Source organism: Prunus mume, linkage group LG3 (genome assembly GCF_029339155.1).
Source record: "Prunus mume cultivar Tortuosa linkage group LG3, ASM2933915v1, whole genome shotgun sequence".
Lineage (NCBI taxonomy): Eukaryota > Viridiplantae > Streptophyta > Magnoliopsida > Rosales > Rosaceae > Prunus > Prunus mume.
This window is the reverse complement of record NC_142700.1, coordinates 3451095-3473125: the sequence shown is the minus strand read 5'-3', so window position 1 is coordinate 3473125 and position 22031 is coordinate 3451095. Positions and strand designations below refer to the sequence as shown.

The 22031-nt window shown below is 37.9% G+C and overlaps 4 protein-coding genes and 2 pseudogenes across 5 annotated transcripts; 5 read left to right on the top strand and 1 right to left on the bottom strand.

The window, feature by feature from the left end:
• Positions 1-647: 647 nt before the first annotated feature.
• Positions 648-4286, bottom strand: LOC103324936 (transcription factor bHLH30-like). The gene is made up of 2 exons (XM_008227049.2): positions 3438-4286; positions 648-1358 (listed from the first exon to the last, which is right to left on the bottom strand). Exons 1-2 carry the CDS (start codon positions 3750-3752, stop codon positions 876-878), a joined length of 798 nt encoding a protein of 265 aa, XP_008225271.1. The 5' UTR covers positions 3753-4286; the 3' UTR covers positions 648-875.
• A 2280-nt stretch (positions 4287-6566) lies between these two features.
• On the top strand, positions 6567-11513 carry LOC103324934 (uncharacterized protein YNL011C). 2 transcript variants are annotated; one of them, XM_016792892.2, is made up of 14 exons: positions 6567-6833; positions 6923-7039; positions 7117-7249; positions 7553-7649; positions 7767-7810; positions 8009-8165; positions 8537-8608; positions 9175-9258; positions 9589-9690; positions 9856-9903; positions 10103-10228; positions 10446-10538; positions 10910-11058; positions 11226-11513. In XM_016792892.2, the coding sequence occupies exons 1-13, from the start codon at positions 6638-6640 to the stop codon at positions 11030-11032; spliced, it is 1392 nt and encodes a 463-aa protein (XP_016648378.2). In that variant the 5' UTR covers positions 6567-6637; the 3' UTR covers positions 11033-11058; positions 11226-11513. The 2 variants fall into 2 exon arrangements, 1 of the variants encoding a protein (XP_016648378.2); XR_001677492.2 differs by having other exon boundaries at positions 6569-6833; positions 10910-11100.
• A 406-nt stretch (positions 11514-11919) lies between these two features.
• LOC148918436 (senescence-specific cysteine protease SAG39-like) lies at positions 11920-13627 on the top strand. Its single transcript, XM_089048973.1, has 2 exons — positions 11920-12690; positions 12797-13627. Exons 1-2 carry the CDS (start codon positions 12249-12251, stop codon positions 13384-13386), a joined length of 1032 nt encoding a protein of 343 aa, XP_088905099.1. The 5' UTR covers positions 11920-12248; the 3' UTR covers positions 13387-13627.
• Positions 13628-15823: 2196 nt separating this feature from the next.
• Positions 15824-17127, top strand: LOC103324935 (senescence-specific cysteine protease SAG39-like). Its single transcript, XM_008227048.3, has 2 exons — positions 15824-16325; positions 16425-17127. The coding sequence occupies exons 1-2, from the start codon at positions 15887-15889 to the stop codon at positions 17009-17011; spliced, it is 1026 nt and encodes a 341-aa protein (XP_008225270.2). The 5' UTR covers positions 15824-15886; the 3' UTR covers positions 17012-17127.
• A 1758-nt stretch (positions 17128-18885) lies between these two features.
• LOC103324982 (senescence-specific cysteine protease SAG39-like) lies at positions 18886-20151 on the top strand (annotated as a pseudogene).
• A 181-nt stretch (positions 20152-20332) lies between these two features.
• Positions 20333-21721, top strand: LOC107880648 (senescence-specific cysteine protease SAG39 pseudogene; annotated as a pseudogene).
• The last annotated feature ends 310 nt before the right edge of the window (positions 21722-22031 follow it).

Genomic DNA, 22031 nt, shown 5'->3' with positions numbered 1-22031 from the left:
TTTTTTTTAAAAATACCCAAAAATTAATGAATTTTTTTCTATAAATACCAGCCAATTTTTTATAAAAAATTTATCTGAAATTTGAAATTGAAAATTTTATTCGATTATGAGATATGAATAATATTGACACGTAGGAACCCGAAAATATTATCCAAATTAATTATTGAAAAAATGAATAGTAATTGCCCTTTGCCATGACAACGTGTGGAAACAGAAATGGCTTTTTGCAAGGCAACCACTATTCACATGAATAGTGGCTGCCCTAGCCCTTCATTTGCCATGGCAAATGGCAAATGGGTGAAGTTGCTCTTACATCCCCTTTTCTTTATTTTTCCTCTCTTTTTTCGGGTGGGTCCTGCCTGCAAAAGATGTAAAAATAGATGCAAATGTGCATTTTATTTTACATCTCCATAGTTGTGATGTATGTTTACAATCATTTACATCTCCCCATTGGAGATTATTCCGGTGACAAAGGGTGTATATTTAACATACACCCCCTTATACACCCTCTCATTGTGGATGCTCTGATGACGGACTTAAGATGCCCCAAGGTTCTCTTTTTTGTCTTTTCAAATATTTGCTTCCAAATGTTACGTGTTTTTTAAAATATAAATATAATATAGGACATCGAAATAATGGGAGTCTAATTTTCCATGAAATTCACAATTACATACATATTTTACATACAACCAGTATTGTCTTTCCTTAGTATATAGTTCATACTTTATTGGGGGTTTTGTAATACAATGTATACATAAAGATCTCACAAATACTTTATCTTCCGCACATCCATGTCTAAAGATACGAATACAGAATCCATATTACAATACAATATGCACATCTTCATCACCGCCAACACAAACACAATCTTGCTCTCATGAGGATGAGCTCGAGGTATCGAAGTAAGAGACCCTCCGCCTTTTGCTCGGCAGCGTTGTTCTCGGGGAGTATTCTGGTGAGGCAGAAGCCTTATCAAGGACAGAACTCAGGGCCTGGTGAACAGAACTTGCAAGAAGTTGGAATGCATCAGCATCAGCATCATTGCTTCTCTCTTTGCAGCTGGTGAAAACAAACACATTTTTCACTCGGTTTCCCAAGGTTGCTATATCTGCCTTCACCATTTTCAAGTGAAGGGAATCGAGAGCTTCTCTTAGGTCAGAGAGAAGCTCAGACCGGTATTCACAGCAGACGGATGCTCTCACAGATATGGTTCCATCCCCTGCCCCAGTGTCATAGGGTTCAACTTGCACTTCATCAGCATCAACTGGAATGAGAAATCCCTTACTAGATTCTAGGGCATCCTTCTTCAGTTCTTTCACCTGGCTGATAACTTTAGCAAGTAATGCGGCTTTGTCCATCTATAGGCAGCAATTAGGTCAAGGTTAAAGACTTAAATCAGTTGCCATCAACAGCCAACACCATAGCTTCTCCAATATGCTTACATATACATGCACACACAAATACATGATGCATATATAATATACATATTAAGGGTCATTCACAACAAGTCAAGGCCAACCTATTGGCTGGTATTACTAACATCAGCATGACGTCTTCTTTGTCAATAGCATAAACCCAGTTAACTTAGTCATTATACAAATTGGGGGCCCTCCCAATTTGGAGGCCCTAGGCGGCCGCCTTGCCCGCCTGTTCCCAGGGCCTCCCCTGCTACCTAACAATTTCAATACAAGCTTCCACATACTTCCAAGCTCACCTAGGTAGACTTAATATTTAAGAAATAGTAGCATGAGAAAAACCTTGCTCATAAGTTATCAGAGGATAGACTTAGCCCACGAAATACAGAGCTAGTCATCCAACTTGCTTCGACTTGGAAATCGGGGTAGATGACACATTAAGGAAAGAAATGTGTGATTAAAAAAATTATTTTTATTAGAAGATACTCTCTGAAGCTTGAACATAAAAAATTTATTAGTTAGCCCCATGCATATTTTCTTGCTTACCGCCCCAAACATGATATAATATCTTAATTGAACGGTTGAGCAAGACACATCTAAGCCATAAATTATAGTCCTGATGTAGACCTTATGTTGGCATCTACTACACAGCTGGCGCTGTACCCCATCATCCAATCATAATCATTAGTACTTCCCAAAACACATAGAATGGTCTGCTAAAGACTGAAGCTATTGACAGCAAAGCATCCCATATATATACTTAGTGTTAAACAACCACAGACTTATAAAATTAATAAATAAGATGAAGTTCCCGTGAAACACTGTTCAGCTTACTTAATTATAATATGTTCTAGGTGCATTTGACTTGGTAGATTTATAAGCTAAAGTCAGAGTTTCTCTGCCAACAAAAAACCATTTCTACGTTTCTTTCCAACATAGTGCGTAGTGTGCTGTACCTAACAGGTTGAAAATCCACCCCACCCCATCCCACCCACCCCTAATGCTTGATTTCTGAATTTAATTGAAAAAATGCAAATCCAAAGTGCACCTAGACATTTACAGCAGATTCATTTTACAGATGGTTTTGAAGCTCTGAGTATTTTAGATGTTTACCTTTTCAAATAATTTAACATATCCATGAGTTGAGCAGATTCATTTTCCAGATGTTTTTGAAGCTCTCTAAGTATGGAAGAAGTTTACTTTTCAAATTATTTAACATATCTAGAGTTGACTTTTGTAACTTCCATACTAGAGTTGACTCTGCAAAGGCACAAATAATGTAATGAAAACCTTTGTTAATTTGAATGATGTGCACTAAAGCACGAATGATCTTCTCTTTCATGATTTCATAACTCAGATAATGACAGCATATCACTAGAAGGGGTATTTCATATTGATCACCTTAAGCTTCTTGGAGCAAAATTGAATACAGGATCCATAAAAATACATTAGAACAAGATTCCTGATAGAGAAAAGCTTCATTAGAGTTCAGAATCTATGTATTCAATTCAATAACTCTTCAACAGAATTCTCATAGCACCAAATATTTGTTTAAACATGTTCGCTTTTTGGCACAGAAAACAATGACTGTTAAAAGCAAAACACTCTCAGCTCTGCCCGGTTGTCATATTCTGATCAACCCCTTGTTGCCACAAAAAGGGAAGAAAAAACTTATCATATTTAAGCCAAAAGTTTCATATTTGAAATATTTGGTCAATTAGACCAAATAGCCGTTCGAAGTTAATCTTAAATTGATCTGTACAATTCTATTTTCACTTATGGTCTGATTAAAGAATCTAAGTTTCATATGGTAGGTTACTACTTTACAGTCAGCAAAAAGATGTCGAATAACTTTTCGATAAAGAACTTCAAATTTAAGGTAAGACCAATTTCTTACTAGTAATGTTTTCCAATGACTAGTATCTAATAACCAGTTAAAACTTAATAAGCTATAACAACAATCCAACAATCTCAAGTATAATCAACCAGTATGATTGAAATTACATGAAAATTATACTTTACCTTTTCAGTGCAGGGCACGAGACCACGAAGCGTAGAGAGATGTGCATTAATTCTCTCTCTTCTCCTCCTCTCAGCCTCACTGTGATTCTTCAAAGCCGCCAAGGCCTTTGCCTCTGATACCCCTTTCTTTCCCACTCTCGCTGGAGCCTTAACAAGCTCACCTTTCTCACCATCCAAAACCAGAGAGTGAGGCAAAACAGACCCACCTCCTCGCAGAGCCCCACCAAACCCACTTGAGCCATGCGTAAAAGGGTCGAAGAGGCTCGAGTATTCAGACCTAAATGAAGAGTTGGAGTTAAAACTGTAAAAAGCCATATGGGTTTTCTAAGTCTTTCGATACACAAACCTATGAACCAAAGCTGGAGAAGAGCAGACCAGGAGGGCGAGTAGTTGGGGCAAACCAAAAAGAGAGCTTTGGGAAAGGGAAGCTTTGAGAACCAGCTTTGTTGCTTAGCAAGGTGTTGATTATGGTGGCTGTGGTGGTGGCAGTGACACTTCTTGTGGGTTTGGTCATACCTTCCATTACGCAAAAGACAAGCTTTGGGGGTTTGGAGGAGGTGATCAATGAGAAAACATCCACATTTTCTTCTTCATGGTCTCGAAGTCGAGGATTTCAAAAAGGCGAAAAGCAGAGTGAAATAGAGGGTTTTGGGAACTGGGTTCTCGGGAAAGAGATTTATAATAACGTGAAAGGTGAAAACTTTGTTGGGTTTTCGATGCAGATGAAGAAGAAAGGCAGACAGAGAGTCAAAGGCTACTGGTTCACGGAGAGCAAATGTTAGGAAGAAGGCGTCTTTTTAAGGAGCAGAGAAGGGATGAGAACAAATGTTTTGTGGAGTTTGAGACGGAGGAGTAACCAAGTCCCACCATATATATATTGCTAGCAATAATTTTTAATCCACTATCATATCGATAGCAATAATTTTTAACATATATAATACATAAAAAATGCCAAACTTATTTCACTTATATACATACATGACAAAACATATTCCTCAAGACATGTTATAAAATAGACAATTTCTTGAGATGAAAAAGTATACAAAATGAACGTGAACAAAATTACTACGTATATTTTTGCGCATTGATATGGCTAAAACGACGTTGTTTTAATGTACGATTTATGTGATAAATAAAAATAAAATAAATGAAATTGTATAAGCTTTGATCATCAAGTATAAGTTTAACTCGAATTTTTCAAATTTGCTTAATCTACTTAGGGTGAAAAATGTAGCAATTTCCATGCCAAAACCTCTTCATGTGGCAAACTTCATCACAGCCAGCCACATTAATTCATTCATGTGGGGATTAGATCCACGTGGGGGTGATCTTCATTAAAGGAAAAAAATTTAAAAAAAATTAAGAATGATTTACAAAAACATAATGCCATAATTCAACATTTAACTATAATAAGTTTCTGGGGCATGTTTTTCTTTTTTGGTCAACGAGGTTATGCTGTTAAGACTTAAAATACAGAATATTGCCATTATTGTCTTTAGGAAGGTTAAGATATTCAAGGTTGGCCGCTCATCAACAAGACGTAAAAGAAAATATGAGCGATAACATGTCATGTTAAAATGAGTTTATTTATGAAAACCTATACACCGCGCAACGTCAATTTACTATTTTTTTATTTGCATAAACTCCTTTTTCCTTTTGGCAAGCTCAAAAGTCCACATATACGCAAGGGCCAATATTGAGTTGCCTTCAACAACTCGCCCTTCAAAACACACATCAGACTCCGGCCATAAAATAAATAAACAAACACAAAAGCAAAAACCGAAACTTTGCTACAGAAAATGCTAATGATATAATATATTTGGAAGACTTTCTTTAAAGAGGATATGAGGGTCTTGCCTTGTCATCGGTGGTCCTTCCATACTTTCCACATCAGCCCTCTGTCACGTAAAAGTCCCAGTCATTTTTTTACTATTATTGTATTAACTTGGTGTTTGGATCTTTGCCTAGATTCAACTGATTGAAGAAACTATTAGATTAAATACAAATTTAATATTTATTTTTTAAAATATTCATTTCTATTTGGGGTTTTATGGGTTTTGTTTCTCAAAGATTTGGCCTTACGTGCTTGTGTTCTTTGAATACTTTTGGCCGATTTTTCATTCAATAAACCATGATTTCATTTTCTTATTGAAAAAAATAAATAAAGAAAGAAAGATGCGGTGCACGTTTTTGTCTGTCAAACAATTTTAATTTGTTTAATTTATTTATTTTTTAATGAAAACAACACATTGGTTCAGAATTTGTTTTAAATGTGCTCACTATTTTGGTTGAGTTTTAGAGCATCTTCAATCAATGTGTCAAACGTGCCACATAGTACATTTAACAACTAGAAATAAAATATCACATCACTCCAATCGATATGTCAAAACTGATGTGGAATGAATACTTGAGGTTGAAATGTTATTTTTGATATCCCAAAAACAAGATGTCAAATGAATATTTTATTTATGAAGTTGGTCTCTCACCATGAGATGACTTGAAACATCCTACAAAAATTCATTTTCGTTGACATAGAGCTTCTTGCATGTTATAGGCTTTGGTCGGTTGAGGTTGCATACTGATATGAACATCCCACCAAAGTTTTTTGTTTTCTTTATGTTAAAACCAAACCCATCACATTTAAATTAAACTCTCACACCCAACATCCTAACATAAATTAATAAAGCAGTTAATTTTATGACTAGATTAATGATATTTGGTATCCACAATTGCATTTGTCGAGAGTAAAAATTGCGATGGAAATGCAATGTGGTTAGGTCAGTTGGCCAGTGTAGTGTGCCAACCTCTTACAACGGAGAATGATTTAGAATATCACCCTAAAAAATGATGAAAATAAACTGCAAATTTATTGTGAATTATGGGGTGATAAGGATATATATAATTGTTGCTTGCATGTCAATTTAGAGTAATACTAAAAATGAGCTATACTCCACTCAGCATTCATGGTTGCATGGGAGTTTAGAACCTATGGGCAAACCCACATTGTGAGCTATAATCCGCTCACAAAGATACTCTGTTTTTTTTTGGGGTGAAAAAAGATACTCTGTTTTTTGTCAGAATGGAAAAATATATTTTATTTTTTGGCCTGAAAAAAGGAAAAAGATTGATGGGAAGAGATTTTCCCTAAAAAAAAGGGAAAGAAAAGAAAAGAGAAGGTGCGGTAGGAAAGACGCGGGAATATGGCGGACGGTTGGTTGGGCCCATGTCCCTCTCGCCCTCCCTCTCTGATTCTCACTCTCAGTTTCCCCCAATTTCCTTGGAGATCTCATTCCATGTCTACCCTTCGCTCCCAAAACCCTAAACATTTCCGTTGCTACTCCTTCTCCTCCATCCCTAACCCTAGCCCTGTCATGCCTTCCTTGCTCGTCTTTTCAGGTCCCTCTCCGCCACGTTAATTAACAAATGCAATAGAAAATTTCAGGAAAAGGAAACAAAGCTCACCTCTTCTCGTTTCGTAATTGCAGGTGGGACTGCGTTCAACGGCGTCGTTGAGGAGCTCAAGAATTTCACTACTCGCGTAGCTCACGTCCTTCCTGTTTCCGACGATGGAGGAAGTACGGCTGAGATCGTTCGTGTTCTCGGTAATTAACTTCTCTCTTCCTTTTCAATTTCTTCGTATCTGGTATTTTTTTTCTCATTGCTCGTGGTTGTGTATTAGGTGGTCCTGCTGTCGGAGATATACGGTCCAGATGTTTGAGATTGGCTGACAAGAGCTCTTCTGAGGCTGTGGCAGTCCGGAGATTGCTTGGTCACCGTTTACCTCTTGATTCGCGTCAAGCCAAATCTGAATGGTAATGTTTTGCTACCAGTATTTTTGTTGCTTTTACTACTATTTATGGAAATTCTATAGCAGTGTTCTGCATTAGAACTGATGTTAGGCAAAAATGTTGAGCAAATAGTGAAGTATGATGATGTTTATGGACATTTCTTCTGATTTTCAACAATGTATATAGTTGGGGTCCTGCCTACTTTCTTTTGTATTTGTCATTTCTAGGTGGTATGTTATTCTATATCCTAAATTATTCTCATTTACGTGCTAGGTGATACTATGGTGGGGTATTGAGTAACAGTCTGCTGAGTTGAGAATTTGACAGGTATGATATTGTGGAAGGAGAACATTCGCTATGGACGGGAGTATCAAAACCCTACAGGGAAACCATTCGAGCTTTTCTAGTTTATTTTCAGAATCAGGTTAGTAATCGGGTTGGCAATGCTATATTGCCTCTATTAATTTGATTTATATGTGTTCTGATTTCGAACTGCTGTTGAACTCTTCTGAACTTCTTCAATTGCCTTTTTCAAATGCAGATACTCCGGCGATCTGATGAATCATTTTGCTTCAGTAATGGCAGGTGTGAAATCTTCACAATAGCTATGACTTGGTGTATTTCTGTGTTGTTTCATTATGGTGCTTAATTGAAATTCAGTAATCCACTTTCTTTAACTAAGAAATTTTTGAAAGATGCACTACAATAATATATCTTTCATGATTGGATTTCACTATGTGATAATATTATTTCTTTGCTTAACTGATTTCATAATTTCTGCAGCATTGGGAATTTCTTCTTTGCAGGAGCACGCACATTTTTTCAGTCCTTAGATGCTGCAATATTTTTGTTTTCCCGTGTGTCAGATATCCCCTCAGAGAGTCTGGTCCTCCCAGTGATTTCTACTAACGACAGGCTTACATTAGGATGTGAATTATGGGTATGATTGTTGACATACAACTCATGTGCCCTGAGATATGCATGCATATACTTTATACTATGGTATTGGTTTACTAATTGACCTGGTGCAACGCAAGATACATGTGTACTTTCAAACCATAGTTGAAATTGCATTGTATGTTTAATTTAAGGTCTGGCTAAGAGACTTTACCAACCATGCTACTGGCACCTTCTCATTTATGGAACTTGCAGAAGATATGCAACATAACAATTGTATGCTCCTTATGAAAATGATTCAAACCTTTTGTTGTATTCTTTTCTTTTTCCATCATCATCAATTCATGTAACAAGTAAAGTTTGCAAGATTCTGCCAATACTTGATTATGCTGAATTCCTTATTGTGCCCCCTAGGATGGAACTATAATACGAGGCCAGAACAAAATTTCTCATCCGACCAAGGGATATATGGAACCTGTCAATAAGGTATGCTGATATGGTTTTCTTGATCTGGAAGTCTCAATCTATAGGTTCTCTGTCAGAAGTATTCTGATAGTTCAAGTTTTTTTCCTGAGAATACATGACATGGATTCTTCAGAATGTTTCATTCCTTATAAAAAAACATATAGGGGTTTTGAGAGATTCGATGATGTCAATGTGGTGGGTGCATGCTATGGTAGTAATGGTGTTGTTGGCGAGGTAATAGTGCATGTTTGAAGAGAGAGAATTTGGCTGTCCAGAAACAGAAAATGATGTCACTACTATTAATTCAATTTCTTGGTATTGTTTTATAAAAGTCATTTACTAAAATCTTGATGGTGTTTCAATTCCACTTTGGGTTTCTGACCAACCATAGTTGATTGGGTTTGGGCGTTCTAATTGGTTCTTGTAATTTTACCCAGCCAAGATCTATTCACATTATCATCATATCTTGTTAAGACTGGGAAAGACATTTAAGGGCTGATTGATTTTTGCATTTTACTCAAATTCTAGAGGCAGGATCATAGTAAAGAACTTCTCATTTATTGAAAGTGATGACTTACTGTGGACAGGAAAGCTCTTCATTTCCAGCACTTCCTTCGAGCATAAAGCGGGTATTCTACATGTCAAGTGAGGGCCAAAACTTGCTGCATGAGGTGAATAATACTTCATATATTTTTCTTTTCTTTTCAGTTTCATGTAATGCCCTAAAGTTTTCCTTGTTGATTTTATTGGTATACTTAAATAAAGGGTCAATAATGGAGTCTTTTGTTAAATCTTTATCCTTTTTCTGATATTGCAAGGTTTTTAACATTATAACATTTTATCAGGCGCTACCCTTAAAATTTTAATTTTCTCATCTTATGAAAAAAATACTGGTATGTGGCTCCCATTTTTCTAATGATTAAAATGCTTCCATATTCCATGCATATGCTTCTGCAGTTCCTGAAATCAGAACTCATAACAATGGTTTTCACAATGATTAGGTCTTCCCTGCTGCAAACCCATCTGTCTTGGATCAGTTACGTAATGTGGATTGCGTAGTTTATGCTATGGGATCCCTCTTTACTTCTATTTGCCCATCACTGGTAACATTACTTCCCATATTAAATATGCTGCATTTTCTTATTTATTTTACTAGAATTTGCTTCTTCTTTTTTCAGAAGATTCTAGAGCCCAGCTGATAATTCTTGATTGGACATCTGAGAAACCTGTATATTCATATTTTTAATTTGTTATGCCTCATTGTTTAGGTATTAATTGGCATTGGGGAGATTATATCTTCAAGGTCCTGCCCCAAGGTACCTATTCATCACTCTTAAGTTACATGTTACATGATACAAGTTCCAATCGTACAAGTCTTCATATTGTTTCTTCTTTGACTGTTGCAAAGTTTTCTGACGTACCCAGGGTCATCTTATAGATAGACATTAACAAATGCATTATTTATTTTCCATGTCAAATTACTTGTTGAGTTGATTCAGTTTGTCCTGATACTAGGTGCTTTTGTTAAATGGTACACGTGACCGAGAGACCAGTGGCTTTTCAGCTTCTTGCTTTGTAACTGCTATCACAGATGCATTAAATCGAACATATGGAAATCCTCATAACTGTCTTGCAAACCTTGTAAGTTAGTCAGTGCAGTTACAGATGGTTGTTTTCTATTATTGTTAATGTCACATCTCTGGTGGCAAACATGGTTTTTTAAAAGTATTTTTCTTTGTTTTTTTTTGTGTTGGGGGAAGAGGGGTTCTTTTTGTTGGTGCTCGTTAAAGAAAAAGAAAGCTTCCTTTTGTTTTATGTATAAACATGTAATTTATTACAAATTTGTAATTCAATGCAGCCCAGCCAATACATCAATACTGTATTAGTGCCCAAAGGTGGTGAGATTGCTATAGATGTTCAACGCTTGGCTGCCAAAGGAATCTTTAACGTGGTATGTGTAGTTTTAACTCCACTTTCAACAGAGTCCAAATGCTTTCTGTTACTTATAATAAACTAAAGAAATATATGTTGAATTTTGAATGGAATTATAAAGGTTTACGTTTACTATGATGAATATCTGTTCTTGGATATTTTTCATGAACCTAGACTAGGATATTCAAGTTCTTATGGAGAGTAATTTGGCACTTTTGATTAAAGCCCTTGTTATAAAATATAATGCTTCTAGTGTCATGTCATCATAATGGCTAAGTTGAGTGCTTTGTCCTATCAATTTCCTGTTTTTAGTGTGCTTGATGGCCACAAATATCTTTCTTTCCTTTGTTACCTGGATATTAAAGCTCTGACGAGAGTGAGTTTCTGCAGATCGTTGTTGATTCTATACATGATCCAAAAGCTGGTGTAGTATTTGACCCAAAGTCGTTAATACAAGCCCTTGTTGACGTGATAGGCAGATACACGAGTACAAATCTTACGGCGGTAGTCTAATGACAGTGAAAAAAGGAGCAAGCATGGTAATTTTCATGTGGCTGTTCATTAGTTTCATTATTCATGAGGTACAAGTTCAACAGCAAATCAATCTTTTTACAGCAGCTCTCCATATCAAGTACTAGTTCATGTTTCCGGAGATTTTGCTGCAATTACGTGACTAATGTTAAAATTTGACTATGTTTGATTTCAGGAACACTTTCTGGTTTATTTTGACTTGAGGTGATCTTCAGTTCAAGGATGTAGATGGGAAGTTGTTTGTGTTATTTGAAGGTTGAAACCCTAATTCAATTGAATTGCAGCAGTTTATATGCCCACTTAGAATTAGAGACGGTGACACCTCTCACAAGGTGCTTTCCAGTTATGTACAGAATTGACTTAGATAGTCGTGACAGTGTCACTGCATTTTTGGGCATGGAACTTTATTATGTATTCAATGATTTGTGTGTGTATATATATATACATGTCTTTTGTACGTCAATACCATTGTTCGTTAAGGCCCATGTATGAGGGTTAGCAATTTGAATATTTCTTTATGTGCTCGTTCTTTCTTTTTTTGGGTAAAGAAAATGAGAAATTAATCCTTAGACAATTCTCCAAAACCTAGTTGTCATTTCATAATTAAACGAGTGTTGATTTTCGTAGGAGTGAATTGTGTTTAATACGGCTGTCTATTAAGGCCCAAGTATAATGTCGTTGAAGGCTCAAGAACGTTGATGTATGTAGAGCCCTGCAGTTCTTTGAACAAATAATGGATAACACCATGTTTATTTAGCTTTTCAGGGGACATAAATTGCCTAATTGGCTTCTTTTTTTGTTTTTGGTCATTTCCATGTAAAGGGTACGGAGAAAAAGGGATGCAAGATGTACACACACGCATTAGATTTCAGGTTCAGCAACCAAAACGAAACATTTATGCTTAGACTAACGACTTCCAAGACTATCTCGGTATAGTGAAACAGTACTAGTAGATAATCATCTTCAGTCCTAATCAACCGCAGAAGAAAACTTCGCTCGCTAACATGGCAACATATCCGGAATGCAACCTGGTTGCCAAATCCACCACAGATTGCCGGATCGAGATCCCGAGATCTTCTATATATACTTAGATCTCTTGAGGGATAAAATGCGTCTGCTAGATATATACTACATGATTGTTTCTATAAGCATAAGCATAAACAAAATTCATTTCACACAAATCCTAAACCAGTAAATAATGGATTTCACACTTAGAAAGTCATCATCTATTCTACTGACACTTTTAGTCCTGGGGGTGTGGGCTTCCCAAGCCAACTGCCGCACATTGCTTGATGCTCATACTTCCATGTTAGATAGACATGAGCAGTGGATGGCTCGATATGGACGCATCTACAAGGACAATGAAGAGAGGGAAAAGCGTTTCCAGATATTCAAGGACAATGTGGAGTTCATAGAGTCCTTCAACTATGCTAGCAATCAGCCTTACAAGCTAAACATAAATGGATTTGCAGACCAGAGTCATGAAGAATTCCAAGCCTCTCGCAACCGATACAGAACATCCCTCAATCCCATGTCATCTAAGACACCTTTTAGATATGAGAACGTGACTGCAATCCCATCCAGCATGGATTGGAGAAAAAAGGGAGCTGTCACCCCCATCAAGGACCAGGGTGAATGTGGTAATTATCCAAAATCACTAATACCCTCATCCTAATTTTTGTTTTCAACTATGTGGTTCGCATTAATCTTTTCTATCTCGGGCTTGTATTGTGACATGGTATATAGGATGCTGTTGGGCATTTTCTGCAGTGGCAGCCACAGAAGGCACTACAAAGCTGAAAAGTGGGAAGCTTGTGTCTCTTTCGGAGCAAGAGCTAGTGGATTGTGACACTCAGGGTGAGAACCGAGGCTGTGAGGGTGGTCTCATGGATGATGCCTTTAAGTTTGTAATGCGCAACAAAGGCCTGGCAGCTGAAGCAAGCTACCCCTATAGAGGAGTTGATGGAATTTGCAACAAGAACAAGGTAGCATATCATGCAGCAAAGATCACAGGTTATGAAGATGTACCAGCCAACGAGTTGGCTTTGTTGAAGGCCGTGGCCAATCAACCTGTTTCTGTTGCAATTGACGCCAGTGGATACGACTTCCAGTTTTACTCACTTGGAATTCTCACAGGAGATTGTGGAACTCATTTGAACCATGGTGTCACTGTAGTTGGGTATGGGACAGGTGCTGATGGTACCAAGTATTGGTTAGTCAAAAACTCATGGGGTGCAGAGTGGGGTGAGGGTGGATATGTAAGAATTCAAAGAGATGTGCATACTAGGCAAGGCCTTTGTGGCATTGCCATGAAAGCTTCCTATCCTACTGCTTGAATTTCTATAGCAATTGTTAGGAAATATTCAACCTTCATCTTGTGTGTTCTTATTGATCATGTAATTTCTTAGTATGTAGCTTTTGGAATTAATGATGGAACTTAGTTTCTTGAATTTTTAGGCAATACATTAGTGCACTCGAACTACTAAATAGATCGGTACTGCTGAAATTGAGCCTTGCTTCTTCTTTTATTTTATTTTAATGAATCTAAAACACAGGCTGGCTAGCCACATGAGAATTTGCAAAGATGTTGATATGTGAGTTACCATCATATATATATGGCCAACAAGATCCCTGGTGTAAACCACAGAGCATGTATATGGTTGATGCCTATCTGTGCCTGCAGACCTTGTCATATCCTGCTCACTTGGCTATTTAGACTATATTGGTTTATGCTTATCCACGTCTGTTAGCCTAATTGCTTAAAAGTGAATTTGATGCACTTTTTCTTTTTACAAAAATAGATCAGAGTGATATATATGTAAGTATGCGTATGCATCTTATATGCTAGCTAGGTATGACAAACTCTATACGAGAATTAATCGAGTTCTAATGGCCTAATATTGAAAATGTGTTTCATTTCATCACAGTGAAGCAGAAAATGAGTCGATCTGACTGAAGTTTTTATTGGTTTTTTTTCAATATGCAGGCTCCTTTCCACATATATCCAAAGATATTCCTTAACAGTGAAGAACAAAGATGCTCATCATCTATATATATGGAAATTTTGATCTTGCTTCTTCACACCTAGTGATCATCAATCAGCTAATAACAATGGCTTTTACACTTGAATGGAAATTCATGATTTCCATGTTCATAGGGGTTTCGGGGACTTGGGCATCAAAAGCCGCATCCACCGCGTTGGATGAAGCTTCAATGGCGATGAAATATGCAGAAAAGTAAAGGTGTTTCAAGATATTCAAGGAAAATGTGGAATTCATCAAAAAGTTTAATAAGGAAGCGAATCACACTTACAAGTTAGGCCTCAACGAATTCTCAGACCTTACAGATGAAGAATTCACCATGTTTCATACTGGATACAAACCCACAAGCTCATTCAAAAATAGTTCTTTCTGGAACGAAAACCTGACTGATGTTCCACCAACCATTGACAGGAGGAACGAAGGAGCTGTCACCCCCATAAAATTCCAAGGTGTATGTGGTAAGATGAGCACCAAAACTCAAAGGTCCCTACCAAAACTAATTAGTTATATCACATGCACTGAACATTATTTTGTGATCATTAATTAGTTATATAACATACAAACAACTAGTGGACTGTTCCAAAAATGACGCCAACCAAGGTTGCGAAACTGGTAATGTGCTCGATGCCTTCCGACATTACTCCAGTGGGATCTTTTCTGGAGGTTGTGGGATCACTTGACCGTGGTGTTACAGTCGTCGGTTTTGGTGAAAATGAAGATGGCATTAAGTATTGGTGGGTCAAGAATTCATGGGGAGCGAACTGGGGTGAGGGTGGCTACATGAGATTGCGCAAAGATGTTGGTTTTCCAGAAGGGCTTTGTCGCATTGCCATGTATGCTTCCTATCCAGTTGTATAACCCTCCCTTGGCATATGGCTGCATATGTATTGAGCAGCTTGAGTAATGGCATTATCTAAACTTGGTAGTGGTATAATAAAGCTGCTGTTTTTCCATATTCAGTTCCACAATTGAGTAATGTTGTACAAAGCACACTAAGATTTTGTGCCTACATATCCTCTTTGATGATCACCTCGAGAAATTTAACTAATAATAAGATTTTTTTGGTGCGCATACATTTTTGCATTAACAACGCAAAAGGTAATGGGTTAATTTAATTGTTTCGTATAATTGAAACTCAATATGGTCAGTACTTGTAGATGTGGGCCTCGTTGATTTTGAGCCTTAAAACTCTGGTCACTTAATTTTATTTGAAAAATGCTTTTGTAGAAAGTATATAGAATATTTGTTTAGGAAGCACTTCTGATGATAAATATTTTTATTATAAGCATATGTAAATTTTATTAAAAATTCAAGTGCTTTATCTTTATGGTTGAAAAAATTAATTGGAACTACTTTTATTTATTTATTTTTATTTAATGTCAAACAACGCAAAAACACGTTTTCATACCTAAAAGCATTTCCAAACTGGCCATGCTTAGCTAAGACTCTTTTCATACATTATGATTTGCTCCAATTGTACCTCCATAGACGTCGGGTGAATGATGATTTGCGCCAATTATGCCTCCATGACTTACTATTATGCCTTCATGACTTACTATGCGTCAATTTTCCACAAACAAAACAAAATATCAACTTAATAGTATTCGGCTACGTACGTGCCTGGAAATTTCGCTGCCTTCCCAATTCCGCTAATAACATGAACACTGTGTTCACATGCAAACACGCTGATCAAAACCTCTATATAAACCCACGATCGTATGCTTTGCTTCTTCACAGCTAGCTAAGCTTTCCAATATCACTACTTAAAACCTAAGCCAATATTCCTTTGCGAACAATGGCTTTTGAGAAAAACCTCGTGGTCATTGCCATATTCATCGTCTTGGGGACTTTGGCATCTCAAGCCACATCCCGCACACTGTCCGAAGCTTCCTTTGCTGCAAAACATGAGCAATGGATGACAAAGTATGACCGTGTTTATGAGGACAATGCAGAGAAGGAAAGGCGTTTCGCCATATTCAAGAAGAACTTGCAGTTTGTGGAGAAGTTCAACTCTGAAGGGAACAAGACTTACAAGTTAGGACTGAATGAACATTCTGATTTGAGCGATGAAGAATTCCTCCGGCAGCGTACTGGATACAAAAGGGCCACTGAATCAACCTCATCCGCAAACATATCTTTCAGGTACAAAGACCTCAGCCCGACTGATGTTCCGCCTAGCATTGACTGGAGGGAGAAAGGAGCTGTCACCCCCATAAAGAATCAAGAAACCTGTGGTAATTAAGAGATCCACCTTCCTTATATTAATTACCTTCTTAACTCATCCATATTCTTTACTAAGTATTGATGTTTTTGTTTTTGTATTATATATGTAGGCTGTTGCTGGGCATTTTCTGCAGTAGCAGCAGTGGAAGGGATTAACCAAATCCAAACTGGGGAACTGATCTCACTGTCCGAGCAACAACTTCTAGACTGTACCAGCAGCTATGGCAACAAAGGCTGCGATGGTGGTTTCATGACTAGTTCCTTTCAATACATCCAACAAAACGGAGGAATTGCCACCGAAGAAAACTACCCGTACCAGGGTGCGCAGGGAATATGTAGCGCTAATCAGCCTGCTGTCCAGATCACTGGTTATGAACAGGTGCCTGCCAATAGTGAAGAAGACCTACTCAAGGCTGTGTCCAGGCAGCCAGTCTCAATAATCATCGATGGTTCCGGGGCGGAGTTTATGAATTACCAAAGTGGGGTCTTCTCGCCCACAGATTGTGGGACGAAAACGACCCATGCTGTTACCGTCGTTGGGTACGGGATGACTGAGGACGGCATGAAGTATTGGTTACTCAAGAATCAATGGGGTGAAAGCTGGGGTGAAAATGGCTATATGAAAATTCTTAGGGATGCTGGTGCCCCAGAAGGTGTCTGTGGCCTTGCTCAGCAGGCTAGCTATCCGACTGCATAATCTATATATATTTATATAGGCTATTATGGAATCCATATCGAAGTGAATGTATAATCAATGGCTGTGAAAATGCCTATATCCAACTACATCATGAATAAATTAAAATTTTAAATTAATATCCCATGTGCAAGATATGTTCTAAATAGCAAATAATATTATAAGGAAATTGCATTAATTAATACATGCAATTAGTCGTCATGTTAAAAGTGTGTTATTGTGCCCTTTTACGTAGTAAACTACTTACATAATATGTAGTGCGATAAATAAAACATACATTTTTAAATCAACAACTCCGGAAGTAATATGGTTTAATGTTCTATATAATTCCTCTACTTGATGAAATTGAGACTCAAGAACTAATAACATGGGTTACTACTTGTAATCCTATTCATTCCGCCAAACTGCCAAAGTCTTATTATGCATAAATTACGATTGATTACAGGACCGACGACCTCAAAAGTCTCATTGGTCTTTGCCGAATAGAAAAAAATAACAAATCAAGTCTCTTTTTTCCCTGGGTTTTTCCCATTTGGCAGGGAAGGCATAAAAAATTTGCTCAACCACAAATACACACATCATCATCCCTTTAGAGTCTACCATTTGCAATAAAAGGAACGTTGGAAGCTTGCATTGCACCACCGCTAGTTTTGCAAATCTGAGTTAGACAGCAACTGCAACGATTCAGGATTCTTGAACATCAAATTCACATCAAGGACTGGATTATTCTAGTAGCTCGATGTGAAAGTTTGATGACCAAATTAATCCACAATTCTAGACGAACACGGTATCGAATTAAGGATTGGGGATTTCAAAAACTTTGTAGAGTTTTTTGTCATATCTCAAAAATTAATGAAGCTGACAATAAGTAAAGCTTGGCCGCATGCATGCTGAACCCACCTGGATTTGGAGTTATTCGCATACAAATTGTTAGAACTTGGCTGCATGCTCAAGTTGGACTTCTTAATTTTCCACAAGACAACATATCAATTCCTGACTAACCAATGATTGGCTGCATGCATGCTGATCATCTTCTATTCCTGCCCCACTGCTAGTCTTACAAATCTGAGTTAACACGGTATATTAATTAGCATCCTTACTTGAACATCAAATTCACGTCAGGGATTGGATTATTCTGGCTCGATTTTCAAAATTTTACGACCAACATCAATCCACAATTCCACATGAGCACGGTAGAGAATTAAGGATATTGCAGACTGCTGGAAAGACTTGAGAGTTTCAGTCATGCCGCAAATTAAGGCTGAAACTCCTTCAGCAATTGGTACTTGTGTTAGGATCGGTTAGTAGTACCAGAATGGGAATTCACAAACTCAACCAACAATAAATAATATAATATATTAGTAAATTTAGCTTAATCCCTTCAAAGTCATTTTTCCTCAACTACAATCCATCTCTTTATTTTTTTTTTTATAGGTACATTATTTATTGGGTATGTGACTTAGGATAGGACAAATCTATCTTAAGATGAAGATTTCTCATACACATACAATCAAGATGTCCTAAGGATTCAAACTTGAGACGTCCGCTTGTCTATAAATGAAGGTCATTTTTCACTAAGTTAGACACATTGGCTTAAATTTGAGTTTTAAGTAAGTGTTTACAAGTATGTGGGTTTATATCTAGAATATAATAGTTGTAAGGGTCAACATTGAACACTGTGTTCACATGCAAAACAAAACAAAACGAAACAAAACAAAATATCAACATAATAGTATTCGGCTACGTACGTGACTGGAAATTTCGCTGCCTTCCCAATTCGTCTAATAACATGAACAATGTGTTCACATGCAAACACGCTGATCATCTTCTATATAAACCCACGATCGTATGCTTTGCTTCTTCACAGCTAGCTAAGCTTTCCAATATCACTACTTAAAACCTAAGCCAATATTACTTTTCGAACAATGGCTTTTGAGAAAAACCTTGTGGTCATTGCCATATTAATCGTCTTGGGGACTTTGGCATCTCAAGCCACATCCCGCACACTGTCCGAAGATTCCATTGCTGCAAAACATGATCAATGGATGACAAAGATGGCCGTGTTTATGAGGACGATGCAGAGAAGGAAAGGCGTTTCGCCATATTCAAGAAGAACGTGCAGTTTGTGGAGAAGTTCAACACTGAAGGGAACAAGACTTACAAGTTAGGACTGAATGAACATTCTGATTTGAGCGATGAAGAATTCCTCCGGCAGCGTACTGGATACAAAAGGGCCACTGAATCAACCTCATCCGCAAACATATCTTTCAGGTACAAAGACCTCAGCCCGACTGATGTTCCGCCTAGCATTGACTGGAGGAAGAAAGGAGCTGTCACCCCCATAAAGAATCAATTACGCTGTGGTAATTAAGAGATCCACCTTCCTTACATTAATTACCTTCTTTAACTCATCCATATTATTTACTAAGTATTGATGTTTTTGTTTTTGTATTATATATGTAGGCTGTTGCTGGGCATTTTCTGCAGTAGCAGCAGTGGAAGGGATTATCCAAATCAAAACTGGGAAACTGATCTCACTTTCCGAGCAAAAACTTCTGGACTGTACCAGCAGCTATGGCAACCTTGGCTGCGGTGGTGCTAGTTCCTTTGAATACATCCAACAAAACGGAGGAATTGCCACCGAAGAAAACTACCCGTACCAGGGTGCGCAGGGAATATGTAACGCTAATCAGCCTGCTGTCCAGATCACTGGTTATGAACAGGTGCCTGCCAATAGTGAAGAAGACCTACTCAAGGCTGTGTCCAGGCAGCCAGTCTCAATAACCATCGATAGTTCCGGGGCGGAGTTTATGAATTACCAAAGTGGGGTCTTCTCGCCCACAGATTGTGGGACGAAAACGACCCATGCTGTTACCGTCGTTGGGTACGGGATGACTGAGGACGGCAGTAAGTATTGGTTACTCAAGAATCAATGGGGTGAGAGCTGGGGTGAAAATGGCTATATGAAAATTCTCAGGGATGCTGGTGCCCCAGAAGGTGTCTGTGGCCTTGCTCGGCTGGCTAGCTATCCCACTGCATTATCTATAGATATTTATAAGGATGCCCCAGAAGGTGTTTGTGGCCTTGCTCAGAAAGCTTTCCATCAACAAGGCTTTCTGAATTATATGCTTATTGTCATGTAACTATAAAATCTTGTCGACTTCACCTATAGCTGTAGACCGAACCCAAGACTACCAGATTCTCCTTTTTCATATTTATGCAGAATTACTATTATTGGTTGTGAAAATGCCCCATCTTGTACTGGCTAATGTACTCTGTGACAAGATCTGCACATATACGTGTGAAGTGTAACAACAAAACAATATGGCATTACAAGCAATCACCAGGTTTTTGGAGTGAGCCTTCCATTTGGGTTCTGATACATTTATTGGCATAACTAAGAAAGAATTCAGACAAAAAAATTAACAGGACACAGTGAATATGCAAAATGGGCTCGGACAAACAAAAGCCTTTCTGATTGAAACAATACAGAAGGGATATCATGTGAAATAAGTTTGAAATTCTGCCAATGTTCACAAGAACCAGCTATTAGACATCATTACATTTCATTTCATTTCATTTACCTGATAAACTGAATACGAAAAAGATACAATCAGGCACGTTTTCCACTGTTGGGATTGGGGGTGTGGGCTTCCCAAGCCAACTGCCGCACATTGCTTGATGCTCATACTTCCATGTTAGATAGACATGAAAGTGGATGGCTCGATATGTACGCATCTACAAGGACGATGAAGAGAGGGAAAAGCGTTTCCAGATATTCAAGGACAATGTGGAGTTCATAGAGTCCTTCAACTATGCTAGCAATCAGCCTTACAAGCTAAACATCAATGGATTTGCAGACCAGAGTCATGAAGAATTCCAAGCCTCACGCAACCGATACAGAACATCCCTCAATCCCATGTCATCTAAGACACTTTTAAATATGAGAACGTGACTGCAATCCCATCCAGCATGGATTGGAGAAAAAAGGGAGCTGTCACCCCCATCAAGGACCAGGGTGAATGTGATAATTAGCCAAAATCACTAATACCCTCATCATAATTTTTGTTTTCAACTATGTGGTTCACATTAATCTTTTCTAACTCGGGCTTTTATTGTGATATGGTATATAGGATGCTGTTGGGCATTTTCTGCAGTGGCAGCCACAGAAGGCACTACAAAGCTGAAAAGTGGGAAGCTCGTGTCTCTTTCGGAGCAAGAGCTAGTGGATTGCGACACTCAGGGTGAGAACCAAGGCTGTGAGGGTGGTCTCATGGATGATGCCTTTAAGTTTGTAATGCGCAACAAAGGCCTGGCAGCTGAAGCAAACTACCCCTATAGAGGAGTTGATGGAATTTGCAACAAGAACAAGGTAGCATATCATGCAGCAAAGATCACAGGTTATGAAGATGTACCAGCCAACGAGTTGGCTTTGTTGAAGGCCGTGGCCAATCAACCTGTTCTGTTGCAATTGACGCCAGTGGATACGACTTCCAGTTTTACTCACTTGGAATTCTCACAGGAGATTGTGGAACTCATTTGAACCATGGTGTCACTGTAGTTGGGTATGGGACAGGTGCTGATGGTACGAAGTATTGGTTAGTCAAAAATTCATGGGGTGCAGAGTGGGGTGAGGGTGGATATGTAAGAATTCAAAGAGATGTGCATACTAGGCAAGGCCTTTGTGGCATTTCATGTGCAAGCCCTTTGTAGCATTACCATGAAAGCTTCTTATCCTACTGCTTGAATTTCTATAGCAATTATTAGGAAATATTCAATCTTCATCTTGTGTGTTCTTATTGATCATGTAATTTCTTAGTATGTAGCTTTTGGAATTAATGATGGAACTTTGTTTCTTGAATTTTTAGGCAATATAGTGCACTCGAACTACTAAACAGATCGGTACTGGTGAAATTGAGCCTTGCTTCTTCTTTTAGTTTATTTTAAAGAATCTAAAACACAGGCTGGCTAGCCACATGAGAATTTGCAAAGATGTTGATATGTGAGTTACCATCATATATAT

Coding starts and splice junctions, on each gene's coding strand:
- LOC148918436 (XM_089048973.1), top strand. CDS start 12,249: ATGGATTTCACACTTAGAAAGTCATCATCTATTCTACTGACACTTTTA. Junction 12,691..12,796: donor CAAGGACCAGGGTGAATGTG/GTAATTATCCAA, acceptor CATGGTATATAG/GATGCTGTTGGGCATTTTCT.
- LOC103324936 (XM_008227049.2), bottom strand. CDS start 3,752: ATGGCTTTTTACAGTTTTAACTCCAACTCTTCATTTAGGTCTGAATAC. Junction 1,359..3,437: donor TCGTGCCCTGCACTGAAAAG/GTAAAGTATAAT, acceptor TGCTGCCTATAG/ATGGACAAAGCCGCATTACT.
- LOC103324935 (XM_008227048.3), top strand. CDS start 15,887: ATGGCTTTTGAGAAAAACCTCGTGGTCATTGCCATATTCATCGTCTTG. Junction 16,326..16,424: donor AAAGAATCAAGAAACCTGTG/GTAATTAAGAGA, acceptor TTATATATGTAG/GCTGTTGCTGGGCATTTTCT.
- LOC103324934 (XM_016792892.2), top strand. CDS start 6,638: ATGGCGGACGGTTGGTTGGGCCCATGTCCCTCTCGCCCTCCCTCTCTG. Junction 6,834..6,922: donor TTCCTTGCTCGTCTTTTCAG/GTCCCTCTCCGC, acceptor TCGTAATTGCAG/GTGGGACTGCGTTCAACGGC. Junction 7,040..7,116: donor TGAGATCGTTCGTGTTCTCG/GTAATTAACTTC, acceptor GTTGTGTATTAG/GTGGTCCTGCTGTCGGAGAT.